The 14,362-nt window shown below is 52.3% G+C and overlaps 1 protein-coding gene across 1 annotated transcript; it reads left to right on the forward strand.

The window, feature by feature from the left end:
* The first annotated feature begins 327 nt into the window (after positions 1–327).
* Positions 328–13,235, forward strand: GPR113 (G protein-coupled receptor 113). The gene is made up of 14 exons (XM_006880705.1): positions 328–411; positions 1,696–1,756; positions 2,693–2,833; positions 3,276–3,449; positions 3,853–4,125; positions 4,672–4,881; positions 5,639–5,782; positions 5,989–6,185; positions 6,942–7,121; positions 7,792–9,174; positions 11,558–11,599; positions 11,684–11,746; positions 12,203–12,257; positions 13,219–13,235. Exons 1-14 carry the CDS (start codon positions 328–330, stop codon positions 13,233–13,235), a joined length of 3,024 nt encoding a protein of 1,007 aa, XP_006880767.1.
* The last annotated feature ends 1,127 nt before the right edge of the window (positions 13,236–14,362 follow it).

The raw sequence follows: 14,362 nt of genomic DNA on the forward strand, positions 1-14,362 counted from the left end.
GGCATGGATGCCCCTGGCTTATCAATCCCTTGCTGGTTTTGACCTAGGGCCCCCAGGCCATATTCTGCTCATGGACACTTTGGTCCAGACTGCAGGCAAGCCCAGTCAGATGCCTCTGACCTTGGACAAGGAGGCTCCAGTTGGTTGGTCCCCCAGTGGCCTGGGTGCCCATTTGACTCAGACACAGCTGGAGCACTTCCTCTGTAAATTCAGCCCTGGCTTCCATCCATCCTTCCCTCCCATCCCTTCTGTGTCCAACCCTGGAAGCTCTCCTCTGAGAAAATTTGCATCATGCAGGAGGACTCTTGGGGACTGCTCCACCGAGCCATGGTCACCTCAGCTGCCCCACTGTTGCTCCTGGCCATGACTCTTCCCTTGCTGGGTTCACCATCGGTCCCCGCATCACAGCCTGTAAGTGAGGAGGGTAAGAACCCAGGGAGAAGGGCTGCTGAGGAGATGAAGCAATGAGGCAAGGACGGGCTGGGTCACACGCATGTGAGGGGAGAGGACAGATGGAGAGGGAGAGGGCTGAGGGAAAGAGACTATTTGTTACAGGATCTCCAAGCTTTCCATCTTACTTCCCAGGATCTCTTTATTTACTTCCTTGAGGGTGCGATGTGCAAAGGATCTTATAATCAAACCTGCAATTTGAAAATAAAAACTTAAAAAAAAAATTAATCTTTCTGGATTTGGAACCACTGGCCTAGAAGACAGAAGAAAATCTGAGGAAAGGTAGCAGAGTCTAGGTTAAGACTGTGATTGGTCCTGGAGTGGAGGTGGTGGATCACCTCTATCTATGTATATCTCTGTCTCTGTGTCATCTCTTTATTCATAGACATGTGTATACCAGTTATTGCCAATGCAGATTCATAGTGATGCCGTGTGTGTCAGAGAAGAACTGTGCTCCATAGGATTTTCAGTGGTTTATTTTTTGGGGGAAATAGATTACCAGGCCTTTCTTCCAAGGTGTCTCTGGGCAAGCACAAATCATTTCATAGTGTTTAATCCATTTGTACCCCCCAGGGACTCCTCTCTACATCTATTTCCAAAACTATGCAGCAGTGGGCTCAAGTGTATCAAAGATGTTGAGGATGGCCCAGGATGGACAGGATACAGATCTGTGGCTCATAGAGTCGCTGTGAGTCATACTCGACTCGACAGCACCTAACAACAGCATATCGACAGAGAGAGAGACGGATACCTGCAATTCTGAGGAGGAGAGGGTTGATAAGGAGCCAGAGATGAAAGGAAGATACTGCCTACAGGTCACCTTCTTGGAAAATCTCATGAAGGGAGTGGAAATCAGCGGTCTGTGGGTGCAGCTAGCTCTGCCCAGCCTTCTGAGCTAGAAGCCCAGCCATTTCAGTTAGCCTAGAGTGGGAGGCCATTGCAAACTCAGGAAGGACTTAAACAAAGCATGTTGACTCTCAGGGTGTGCCTGGTTCCTGCGAGCCCTAGCGGGAGTCCATCCCCAACCCCCCACCGTCTTCATCCCCAGCACCTCCTACCACCAGCTGCTTTCCCCTCATGATATGCTCACTTCACTCCAGGCAAAAAGAAGAGGTTCAGAAAGACAGAGCCATACATGGGAGACTAGCCAAGGCCTGCCCCCTGGAGGCCTCCTGGGAAGATGACATCTCTGGTAGAATAGGGGTTGACTTCTCTCAGAGGCCTTTCCTCTGTGCTTGCTTCTAGGGAGAAGGTCAGGCTGGAGGGGAATCTGAGAAGCAAATGCAACAAGACAATGGAGCATCGGGTGAGTAGACACAGAAGAAGAAGGGGGCCTCGAAGGAGCTGGATCAGGGGACAGGACAATGAAGGGCTAGGAGAGAGCACAGCAGGGGTGCAGGGGACGTCATCTAGGCCTGAGTCAGGCAGACCTGGTCCTTGCACTAGTTCTCCAACTGAGAGGCCTTGAGGCAACTGCTCATCCTCGTACACCTCATCTGTAAAATGAGGCTTGTTGGTCGGATTGTGTCTGAATGTGCCACAGTGTAGGGAGACCTCACTGGCTTCCTGAGTCCTGTCTGGACACCTCAAAGGCCTATGTGAGGAGGAACTGCCCCATGTACCTGAGAAATGCCACATCAATGTGGGGGGCCATAGGGAGACTGTCCCACAGCAGCCTTACAGAGTCGTTTTTCCAGCCCCGCTTGTCTGCTGCGAGCAGAGCTCTGGGGCCTTATTGATAAGAAGCTGTGCTGAGGGGAGCTCTGGTGGCCTAGTGGCAAGAAGCTGCAACTACAATCCCAGAGGTGCACGGTTCGAATCCACCAGATGCTCTGCCGGGGAAGGAGGGGCAATCTCCTCCTGTACCAGTCAGATCTGATTTGACGGTACACGCACACAAAACTTAATAAAATAAAAAAAAAAAAAAAAGAAGCTGTGCTGCGTAATAAAGTGAACTGGGGGAAGGCGGTTTAGAGAGGAGAACGGGCAATGATGAATGAATGAAAATCTAACGTTTCTGTGAACTTCTGTTAAACCACAATTTTTAAAAATAAAGTGTGTGGAGGGAAGCTATGCTGCCATCCTGAAGGCATGCAGTTCAAATCCACCAGCTACACCGTGGCAGAAAGATGGATAATCTCCTCCCGTGTGACTAAATGCCTCTGAACACCACTGGAGGGTCAGCTATGAGTACACAACAAACAAACAAAACCACCCAAAAAAAACCCGTCTGCTCCTACAGGGTCCGTACAGATCGCTGTCTACGTGTCCCTGGACTTTGTGAACAAGGCCTGGCCACCAGAACTCTCTAGCACCCTGGCTAAGCCCTCTGCTTTGTCTTCCTCATCCTCAAGAGCGCTCTCAGGCCTCAGCCTCACCACAGGTAGCAAAGAAATCCTACAGCCTGCTGCTTCTGGGTGCCACCACCTGCTCAGAGGAGGGCTCTGTTCTAGAGTCCCCTCGCTCTTTCTCCTAGCCCAGCTTCTCCCAACCTCCCCTACCAGACACCCAGTCAGACTCTTCCCTTCCTGCTCCAGGTCTCTGCTTCTAAGATTTGACAGAGAGAAAAGGGGGTAAACATTTGTCAGCCAAGACTTCCCACCCTGCCCCTTTGATGCCTTTACCTGAGCTGGGCTGTGCTGAGCCCGGGTGGGAGAGGCAGTCCCTGATGGCCAGGCTTGTCCAAGTGTTACAGGCTTACAACATTGGGGTTATTCCAGATGCCCAGCCTCAGAACCTCGTGGACGTCAGGCAGTTTGTTCTTCCTACCTGCCAGACCTCTGACAATCTACCCATTTCTTATTCAACTTTTTTTTTTATCATAGAGTGTGATGCCAAGCAAGATGGGCATTTCCACTGTGGTTGTCTCCCTGGGTACCAGTGGAACGCCAACATCTGCTCCCATCACTCTCTCTGCCCACACTCCTACAAAGGGCCGCCCTGTGCGTGTCTCATCTTCAACCACCCTGAGCCTGTCTACTGTCAGCTGCTGCCACCTGGTGAGGAGGGCTGGGAACTTGAGGACCAAAAACCCCACATGAACGGAAACCCATGGGCTTTTCCCCCCACCGCTGAATCCCCTATTTCTTTCAACTGTTTCAAGCCCAGCTGCTCCTCTGTGTAGGAAAATACTCAGGCCTTCATAGATGATCACAGATCCTGAGCTTAAGACCCAAGAAGCTTCAAAGACATCTGGACCAGGGGAGGAAGTGCTAGAGTGACCAGTGACCAGGGAGTGCAGAAAGAGGCCCCAGCAGTCCCAAACCACCTGAAGAAGGGGGAGTCATAGCCAATGGGATTATTCTATGGTTCCCAGTGACAAGGCAGTGTCACAGCACCTACCCTCACATGACAGTGTTCAGGAACACTAGAATACAGGGTCGGGAGGAGTGAGAAGGAGAGGGTTTCAGAAGGAAGAGAGGGCAAGCCCAGCCACCTCCTGTCTCTCCGCAGTCCCTGGGAAGCTGAGCCTGGACTCCACGCTGCCCACGCCTGCCAGCACGCTGCAACTGACTCTGCGTACACACCAAGCTGCCACAGGTCTGCACTGGTCCCTGCAGGCCATAGGGAGTCCCGTCCCCATCAACCTGTGGCCAGGGACACAGGTGTCCCTGGATGCTTCGAGCCAGGGCCAGGCGGCCCTCAGCATCTCCAACCTCTCCCAGGACTGGGCAGGTAACCAGGCAGTCCTTCTTGACTCTTCCTCTCCTCATTCCCATCTTCTTTTTCTTCTTTCTTGAATTCCCTTTAGCCGTCCCTGTTCACTCTTCTCTCTTCTCTCTCCTTCCTTTCCCATTTCCTCTTTCCATTTATTCACTCTAGAGGTCTATGAGGCCACTGTCAAGGTGGGGAATGATGATGTGGAGGAGGTTGGGAAGACCATCTCAGTGCCAGCTCCATTTTCTTTTCCTTCAAGACTCTACAAAGGCAGAGGCAGTGCAGGGCAGGCATCTGAGGTAGGGAGAGCAGTCCACCTTGGATGTCACAGCTGCAGTCCAATCACTATGAGCTGGGAGCCTCATCGCAAAGCTCTTTTCCCTCCTGGAAATTTTCCAGGGCACATGATGCTCTCTTTAAGGGCCATCCTCAACCTTTCTGGTTGGGGTTAAACATTGGATAGAGAAGCAGAGGAGGAAGGAGAGGCCGAGCCTTGGGAAGCTGCATGGGGTTTGGTGGCCTGGGGTGGCCCGGGAGCTGCAGGTGAGTGATGTGTGTCTGCAGGCGAGTACACGTGCCACTTCGAGGCCCAGGGATTCTGGTGGGAGCTGCACCAGGAGGTGAGGGTGCCCTTGCAGGAGGCAGACGTGGCACTGCTTCCAGACAAGCTCTCTGTCTCCTGTGCTGCTTCGTCTGGCTTCCAGCTGAGCTGCTGCTTCCCTGGGACACACCCACCCTACAAGGCTTCCTGGAGCCCTGATGAGGGCAGCACAGGTATGCAAAGAGGCTCAGGTGTTCAGGGCTCAGGGTGGGAGACAGGAGGATGTGAGTCTCCTCAGGCAGCTGGTGTTCAGCTCTCCAGGAGCATTGCCTGTATTTCAGCCTTGGAGCTCTGCATCCACATCCAATACTTTTTTTTTAAGCCCCATCAGAGCAACTCTAATTCTATTGCTCTCATTTTGTTGTTATTATGTACAGTCGAGTAGCCTGCAACTCATAGCAACCCTGTGTACAACAGCTCTGAAGACTGCCTGTGCTGAGCCAGTCTCGCTGACTCGGACACACCTACCCCTGTTGTCCCTGTTACTTTATCAACCCATCCATCTCATCCAGGATCTTCCTCTCCTGCGCTGTTCCTCACCTTTCCAAGCATGATGTCCTTCTCCAAGGACCACATGCCAAAAGTGTAGATAACAGTTTTCAAAATGCTTTCACCCCCACCAACTGTTCACCCATTGAACTCTTACATTCAACTCTATGAAATAAGTTTGAGGATAATCTCATTGGACAGATGAGGAAACTGGCTTCACGTCCCAGAGAGCTTAGCCAGAGACACCCAGGATTCAAATCAGATCCTCTTGATCCACATTCGTGTTCTGTGCACAGGAATTCAATGCCCCAGGCCCCTCTGCGCCTCACCACATTCTATCCCCTCTTGAAATGCTGGGAGGACTGAACACAGGTGTCTGGGGGCTGCTAGCCCACCTGCTTCAGGTCCAGTGACAGCTCCCCTTTCTGATCACACCCTCAGTCTCCTTACTCAACAAGCTGGGCTCCCAGTGCCTGGTGCTGACAGTTCCCAGCTGCCCCCCGGCTGACACCGAGTATACGTGTGAACTACAGAGCCCAGAACTGGACACCGTCAGGGTCTCCATCTCTGTCACCCTCATCCAAGGTGCGTGGGACCCTGGGATGCAGCTGGCCACCCTCTTCCCTGGCAGGGGCGGCAGGAAGGCCCTGATTGCCTTGGGATTGTGGGCTTCTTCCTTGGGGTTTCTGTGCTCTGGGCAACAGGAGCGGGCTCCCTGTAGGGAATGCTGCTCAAGGAACAGCTTAGGCTACCCTGTGATTGCTGAGCACCCTCTGACCATCACTCTTCAGGTGGAGACAACTTCTGCCCTGAGAACTCCTTGGATATCAGGTGGAATGTCACCAAGGCTGGCTTCGTGGCCCAGGCCCCATGTCCCGTGGACAGAATCGGGATGATAACGAGGTCCTGTGGGCCTGACGGGGCCTGGGGACCCGTTAACAACACCTGCACAGATGCCAGGCTCCTGGACTTGCTGCGCCGAGCCAGGGTAAGATTCTGGCACTGGCACTGTTACCCACATGCTGCCCTTCTTGGCCACCCCCTCCTCACTTTGGACCTAAAAAGGGTTTTCACCTACCTTTTCCCGTGTCCCCACCTGAAGGCCCAGCTGCTCTGAACCGATATCCTGGCAGAGCCAGAGAGTGGGGAAAGGGATGTTTGCTTTACAATGGCCAACACTCCTTCCAGCCTCGTGCCTCAGTCCCATCACCTTTCCTTCCCACTAAGATTGGTGTCTGAAGGATACCAAGGAGCTCTGGAGACTTAGTGGTAAGGAATTGCGCTGCCAACACAAAGACACATGGTTCGAGGCCACCAGCTGCTCCGCGGGAGAAGGATGGGCAATCTCTTCCCATGGAATTAACTGCCTCTGAAACCCTCCTGTAGGTTAGCTATGGGTCAGTTCTGACTGTATGGTCCACAACAACAACTAACACAAGAATGGTATCAAGGAGCGCTGGTGGTGGTGGTACGTGCCTAGGGGCTTGCACTGCTAGCCCAAAGGCTACTCCTCGCTGGTGTTCTAATTTGCCTGTAGCCGGGTGGGAGAGGTGGTCTCTCTCCCTCTGCAGCTTGGAAACTGAGTGGAGGGGCAACAGTGAGTTTGAGAAGATTGGAATCAGTCCCTTCCATGTGGCTCACTGACTGGCTGTCCCCCTTTCTGGGGACAGGGGGTGGAGGAAGTGACCACCCTCCTCAAGGGACTGCTCCCACTGTCCCACCACCCTGCTGTCTGTGTGTTCAGCTGCTGCAGGCCGGCCAGCACCTGCCTGCTGAGGAGGTGCCCCAGCTCCTGGAAGAGTTTCCAGAGCAGGTGACGAGGGTGAGCTCACCGTCCGACCTGCTGACACTGCTGGACACAATGACCGTCCTGGCCAATGTGGTAGATGAGGCCAACATAGAGCTTGGCCAGAGTCCTCTGAAGGTGAGATCTTCAAACCGTAGTGGGGACCAACGGCAGTGGGGGACAGAGGAGCTTCACCTGTGGATGCTTCTGTCCCTTTGACCTCCCCACAAGCTGTTCCTAGAGTCTACATGTGTACTCCCTTTCTCCTTTTGGGCCCCTGAAGGCTGGTTCTGGGTACCCATGAGGATTTGGGGACTACAGATAGGAGTAAAGAGGCATCATACACATGCAGACATGCTGATATGACATGATGTCCCCACACATTTGGACTTGCCTCAATCAGCTCTTTGCGTGAGCATCCCCAACACACTGCGTGATGAGATCGCACCTCTTCATGCCTGGGAAGATGCATCTCATGTGGGATCCCAGCTTTGCTTGGGGCCCTTCACTTCTGAACACCTTGCCTCTTCCACAGCTAGCACCACTGCTAGATTTACAGACCAGTAGGGCCCCTCTTAAAATCAGGGTGGTCCCCAGGACTAGAGGACTTTCAGAAGACCATGTGCTTGGCGATGTCCCCAGGTGGCTGGCTCAGCAGGTGCCATTCTTTTGCAAGTCTCCCTGCCAGGTCTCTAATGCCCCTCTCCTGGTGTTGGGTGTTGGACTGTGCTAGGAAAGGCAGCCTTCTGGGTCTGAAGCTCCCCACACCCCAGCTGAGCTGTCGATTCCTCTCTGTTGGGCGATGCAGGCTCTTCTCAACACCACAGACAGGATCCTAGACCTGGGAAACAGCTCCCTGTGGGCCCCAGCGCAAGCCCAGCTGCCTCTGGCAAGCTCCCATCTCCTGTTGGCTGTGGAGACGCTGGCAAGCCGACTGCGCCCGCAAGACCACCCCTTCTCCTGCACTTTGCCCAGCGTACAGCTGCAGACCCAGCTCCTTGGAGACACGTTAGCTACCAACTACAATGCCTCCTTCTCCACACAGCCCCCACTGTGGGTCCAGGTTCCCAGACACTCGCTGGTCCCGCTGGTCCACAGCAAAGCCACGGTTAGCATCACCAGCTTGCTGCTGAAGAAACTGGACCACCTTTTGCCTTCAAACTATGCACAGGGTCTGGGGGACTCCCTCCGTGTCACTCCCGGCCTGGTTCTCTCTGTCTCCATCATGGCTGGTGGCCAAGCCTTCAAAAAGGGGGAGGTCATTATGGACTTTGGAAACAGAGATGGCACCCCTCACTGTGTTTTCTGGGACCATGGTCTCTTCCATGGTGAGGGAGGCTGGTCAGATGAAGGATGCCAGGCACAGGCAGCCAAGGCCGACTCCACCACCCAGTGTGTCTGTCAGCATCTCACTGCCTTCTCCATTCTCATGTCTCGACACACTGTCCCAAAGAGCCCTGTCCTGGTCCTGCTGACCCAGCTGGGCCTGGGGGCTTCCATCGCGGCGCTGCTCGTGTGCCTGGCGGTGTACAGGCTGGTGTGGAGAGTCGTGGTGCGGAACAAAGTTGCCTACTTCCGACACGCAGCGCTGCTCAACGTGGTCCTCTGCCTGCTGGCTGCAGACACCTGCTTTCTGGGATCCCCGCTGCTCCCCCAAGGCCCCCACAGCCCCCTCTGCCTGGCCACGGCTTTCCTCTGCCATTTCCTCTACCTGGCCACCTTCTTCTGGATGTTGGCCCAGGCCCTGATGTTGGCCCACCAGCTGCTCTTTGTCTTCCATCAGCTGTCCAAACACTGGGTGCTCCCCCTGATGGTGGCCCTCGGTTATCTGTGCCCACTGGGGTTTGCAGGCTGCACCCTGGGCCTCTACCTCCCCCAGGGGCAATACCTGGGGGAGGGGAACTGCTGGCTAGATGGGAAGAGGGGGGCGCTATACATGTTCGCGGGGCCAGTGCTGGTCATCGTGGGGGTGAATGGGTTGGTCGTCGCCATGGCAGTGCTGAAGTTGCTGAGGCCGTCACTGTCTGAGGGGCCTCAGGTGGAGAAGCGCCAGGCCCTCGTGGGGGTGATCAAAGCCCTGCTCGTTCTCACCCCCATCTACGGCCTCACCTGGGGGTTCGGCCTGGCCACGCTGATAGACGAAGTCTCTGAAGTCTCTCACTACATCTTCATCGTCCTCAACACCTCCCAGGTGGGTGACGGGGTGGCGGCTGCGGGCTGGACGAAGTTCATCCATGGTGTGTCGCACTGCTAACCAGGCGGCCTGGGAACTCTGGGGTCTTGAATCTGCCAGCAGTGCAGAGTGGGAAAGGTGAGCAGTCCTTTCCCACTGCAATATGAACAGCCTCGGGCCCGGTGGAGGCTTGCAGTGAGTCAGAACTGACATGACCGCAGGCAGCTGTGGTCTGGGTTTGGGGTGTTAGCTGGTTTTTAAGTCACTGTTAATCCCTTTGTGGTGGCTTCATGGGGGCGCAGAAGAAACACTGGTGGTCGGTGAAGCAATTCCAGCTTGTGGTGCCCCCCGGGTGCACAGTAGACCCCCACCCCAGAGGATCAGCGAGGCCATGGCCTTCTCAGCACACTGCCAGCCCTTTCTCTCAAGGTGCCTCTGGGCAGGTTCAAACTGCCAGCCTTTGGGCTCTTAGTCAAATGATTTGCCCGAGGACTAGAGAATATGTTTCTTGTGGGCCTGAGAATTTTATAAGGCATAGGTGGCCTAGTGGCAAGAAGCTGTGCTGCAATCGCCAAAGGCATGCGTTTCAAATCCACCAGCTGCTCCGTAGGAGAAGATAGGGCAACCTCCTCCCCTGCGATTACCTGCCCCTGAAAACCCACCAGAGGGTCAGCTATGGGTCAGTTCCAACTTGACGGTACACAACAACAACAAGTTTAGGTCAGACTTCCTCCACTGCCCAGCTGGGAACACTTTGGACAAACGGCATAACCTCTCTGAGCTTTGCTTTCATGTCTGGATTATAGGGATGGCGACAGATACCTGCCCTACTTACACCCCAGCCTGAGGGTGTAAGGCCCCACCCCACCCCGCCCTGGAATTAGGGAGGCGCCAGGGTCAGGGTAGCTGGGAGGAGGGAAGGCAGAGGACAAGGTTGGCTCCAGGCTCTGCTTTGACCTTATTGTCCTCAGCATTCTCTTCCTCAGCTCAATCACCCCCACTTCCCTGTCTCCCCTGCCGCCCTCCCTCACTGCTCTTGCTCAGGGGACACTAGCGCCCTTCAGTGGTAACAGTGACTTCCCTCAAAACCCCCTGGAGGCCGGAACCACCCTCCCCCTCCGTTTGCCTATCTCCTTCCTCTATTTGGGACGTACTTTGGCGTTTTTCTTTCTTCTTTTATTGTTTACCCCTTGGGAACTACTTTGAGCGAAAGATATCCCCATGTGTCTTGATCCCTCCTTTTCCCTTTACATGCCAAAGGCCGGATTACTTTTTAGGCGGGAAACTAAAGAGGGTCACCAGAAGGCTGAAGCCAGGAGTTGATTCTGAGTGTGTTCACTGCTGCTTCGGGGAGCTCACGTCTGCAGGGGAATTGGGTCTTCCGCACTGCCTTCCCTCTCTGTGAGGCGGCCTCCTCTCTACTCCAACTGAAAGGGCAAACGCACTCCTTCTGATCATGGCTGGCAACAGCTATTCACCTGAGATCTCCCTCCAGAGGCTGTGAGGCCGGGAGAGTAACACTAAGAGATGCCGTTTAATCCTGCTGCCATCCTTGTGAACTAGGCCCCGTTCTTATCCACACTGCACACGTGAAGAGGGGCGGAAAAACTGCTGCTCAACAGGGGAGTGGGTCAGACCCAGGCGTGACTGATATTGGCCCACCTCTTCATTTTTATTGTTAAGTACCATTGAGTTGGACCCTCCGGTGGGTTTTCAGGGGCAATATATCACACAGAAGGAGACTGCCCATCTTTCCCCCACATAGCAGCTGGTGGATCCGAACTCCATGCCTTTGGGTTGGCAGTGCAACACCTGAACTCTAAGCCACCAGAGCACCCGATGCTGTTCATTACAACTTCTCAAAGAGACTACGCAAGCTTTAGAGAGAAGCCCTTTGGAACCACAATGATAAAAAGACAGTAAGAAAAGCTTCAGATATGGTGTGCACCTAAAATTGATACATTGTCTTTTATGTGAATGGTTCCTCAATAAGAAGAAAAAAAGAAAAGAAAAGCAAACTTTAGATTACACACACGCACACAAACACACCCCACCAGAAATGGGTCCTGTACAGCACACAATGCTAATAGCCAGAAAGAGCGAGATGAGAGGCCTGAGGACAGAATTGTTGTTGTTGTTCTTATTGTTGTTAGGTTCCATCAAGTAGGACTCACAGCGACCCTGTGAAGAACAGATCAGACCCTGTGAAGAACAGATCAGAACCCTGTCCATCATACTCATCATCTCTGACGCACTTAAGCCCCAAAAGAGGAAGCCCTTCAATGAGCTGCATTGACACAGTGACTGCAGGAGGGAATCAGATGGCAGGAAAGGGAGTGAGGAAAGAGAGAGGGTGATTCCTTCTTCCTTGACCAGCTGTTCCCCATGTCCCTCTTCTTAGGGTGTCTTCATCTTACTGTTTGGCTGTCTCATGGACAAGAAGGTCAGTGTGCCCCTTGGCTGCCCGCTGACTCGCAGTGCTGAACTGACGCTGGCTGACATAACCGGGCGCTTGTCTCTCCCATAGGTACAGGAAGCTTTGCGCAAACGTTTCTGCCGCACCCTGCCCTCCAGCTCCACCATCTCCTTGGTGAGTCACTGAATTCAAATCCTCTCTTCTCTCCAAGAGCGAGAGAGAAGAAAGTGGTTTGCTGTCTTCCTCAGAGGAGGGCCCGCAGAGACAGAAGCCAAGAGAGCACAGAAGTGGGGGCATGGGAGGCTGGCTTTTCAGAAGGGGCAGTTTCCACATCCAACCACTCTAAGGGAAGGAGCAGCCGGTGACAGCACTCAGAGCTCACATCCCTGCTTCATCCTCACAGCCTTGTCACGCTCTTGTCTCTCTTTGCCAATTCCCCTCAGCCTCGAGTTAGCATCTGAAGGGCAAGGGCCAACCCTACACATGTGGGGGCTGCTGTAGATGGGAGCAAAGGTCCTGGGGTCCCTGTAGCCCAAGCAGCAGGGCGGAGGAGAATGAAAACAATGGCCGTGATCCCTTCAAACAAGAGTTGATTATAATAATCATTGTCCTGCAATTGGACCTTCATAGGCCACAAATGAAACCTCCATGTTGGAACAGAGCAAAGAAGAAGTAAAGATGTCAGGTGAGAGCAAAACGTTGAGAGTAGGGCGGGCTGCGTGGAGTGGGGAGACGTGGAGAGCAGGGCAGGCTGCGTGGAGGGGGGAGACGTGGAGAGCAGGGTGGACTGTGTGGAGTGAGGACGGGTGTGGTACATGGGTTCCGGGGAAAGCTGGCTCCCCAGCGCCTGGCCCAGCACCCAGGTCGGGAGGGCGCTTCTGGGGGTAGCGTTCGGTGTCAACTACAACTTATAGTGTGACCTTACGAGTGGCAGAGCTGAGCCTGCCCTGTCCTGCACCATCCTGTCTCCCATATGCTCGAGACCACTGTTACGTTCCCTGTGTCGACCCATCATGCTGAAGCTCTTCTCTCTCAGACCCTCCATTCTACCCTCATGATGTCCTTTTCCTGGTAACGTGCCCACAGTAAATGATCTGAGAAACACACTGGTTGTACTTGTTCCAAGATGGGTTTGCCTTTTTTGACAGTCCATGGGATATTCAGGACCCTTCTCCAACACCACAACTCAAAGGCATTGATTTTTCTTTGCTCATTCTTTATTCATCCAACTTTTCAGGTGCTCGTTGTTGTTGCTATGTGCTGTTGAGTCGCATACGACTCCTGGAACCTATGAACAATAATTTGAACCCTGTCCCATTCCGCACCATCTTCATCATCTTGTCATATGTGAGCCCACTGTTGTAGTCACTGGGTCAATCCATCTCTTCGAGGGTCTTCTTCTCTTTTGTTGACCTTCTACTTTTCCTAGTATGATGTCCCTTTCCAAGGAATACCCCTTCTAGCAGCATGTCCAAAGTATCCCCATGCTTACCTCTAAGTCAAAGAGTAGCACTTTGACTATACATTCTCCAAGACGTATCTATTTGTTCTTTTGGCAGTCAATGGGATATTCAGTATTCTTCTCCAAGACCACAGCTCAAACACATCAATTTTTCTGTCATCCTTATTTATTGTCTTGTTCTCAGATACAAAGCAAGTCTGAATCATGAGTCACTGACAGCAGACATTCCCAATGCAGTATGTGTTGATTTCTTGACTGCTGGTGCCCAGAGTGTTGACTGTGGATCCAAGTAAGGTGAAATAATTGACAGTTTCATTATCGGTCCAGCGGTGATGATTTTTTGTCTTCTCAGTGTAGAAATGTAATCCGTATTGAAGGCTTAGATCTTCTGAAGCAAGCACTTAAGTCTTCCTCACTTTCAGCAAGCAAAGTTGTGTCATCTGCATAATGTAAGTTGTTGAGTCTTCCTCCTATGCTGATGCCATGTTTTTCTTCATAGAGTCCAGCTTCTTGAATGATCTGTGCAGCACACAGATTGAATAGGTATGGAAAAAGGATAAAACTCTGACACACACCTTTCTACATTTTAAACCATAGTTTATTTCCTTTGCTCTGCTGGACAATAGCTTCTCGGTTTAGTTATAAGTTTTCATACAAGCATGATTAAATATTCTGGAATTCCCATTCTTCTCAATGTTAACTATAGTTTGTTATGATCCACACAGTCAAACATCTTTGCATAGTCAATAAAATGCAAATAGGCATCCCTCTGGTACTCTCAGGTTTTTTGCCAAGATCCTTCTGTCATCTCTGGTGCCACGGCCTCTTTCTAATCCAGCTTGGATTTCTGGCAGTCCTCTTTGAATGTACTGTTCTAGCTATATTTGGGTGATTTTCAGCAATATTTTGCTTGCATATGAACTTAATAATATTATTTCATAATTTCCACATTTTGTTGGCTCATCTTTCTTGGGAATGGGAATGGGAATATATCAACCTCTTCCGGTCAGTTGGCCAGGTAACTGTTTGCTAGACATATTAGCACAGAATGGTGAGCACATCCAGGGCTGCTACATCTGTTAGTTGAAATGTGTCAATTGGTATTCTACCAATCCTGCGAACTCATTTTTTTGCCAATTCAATACAGCTTGAATTTCTTCTTTCGTTACCATTGGCTCTTCTTGATCATATGCTACTTCCTGAAATAATGTCTAACATTCTTTTTTTGCTACAATGATTCTGTGTATTCCCTTCATCTTCTTTTAATATTTCCTAGATCATTCAAGATTTTGCCCATAGCATCTCTCAATATTGCAACTCAAGGCTTG

The sequence above is a fragment of the Elephantulus edwardii genome, unplaced genomic scaffold, assembly GCF_000299155.1.
Source record: "Elephantulus edwardii isolate Elephantulus edwardi_28Jun2011 unplaced genomic scaffold, EleEdw1.0 scaffold00009, whole genome shotgun sequence".
Classification (NCBI taxonomy): Eukaryota; Metazoa; Chordata; class Mammalia; order Macroscelidea; family Macroscelididae; genus Elephantulus; species Elephantulus edwardii.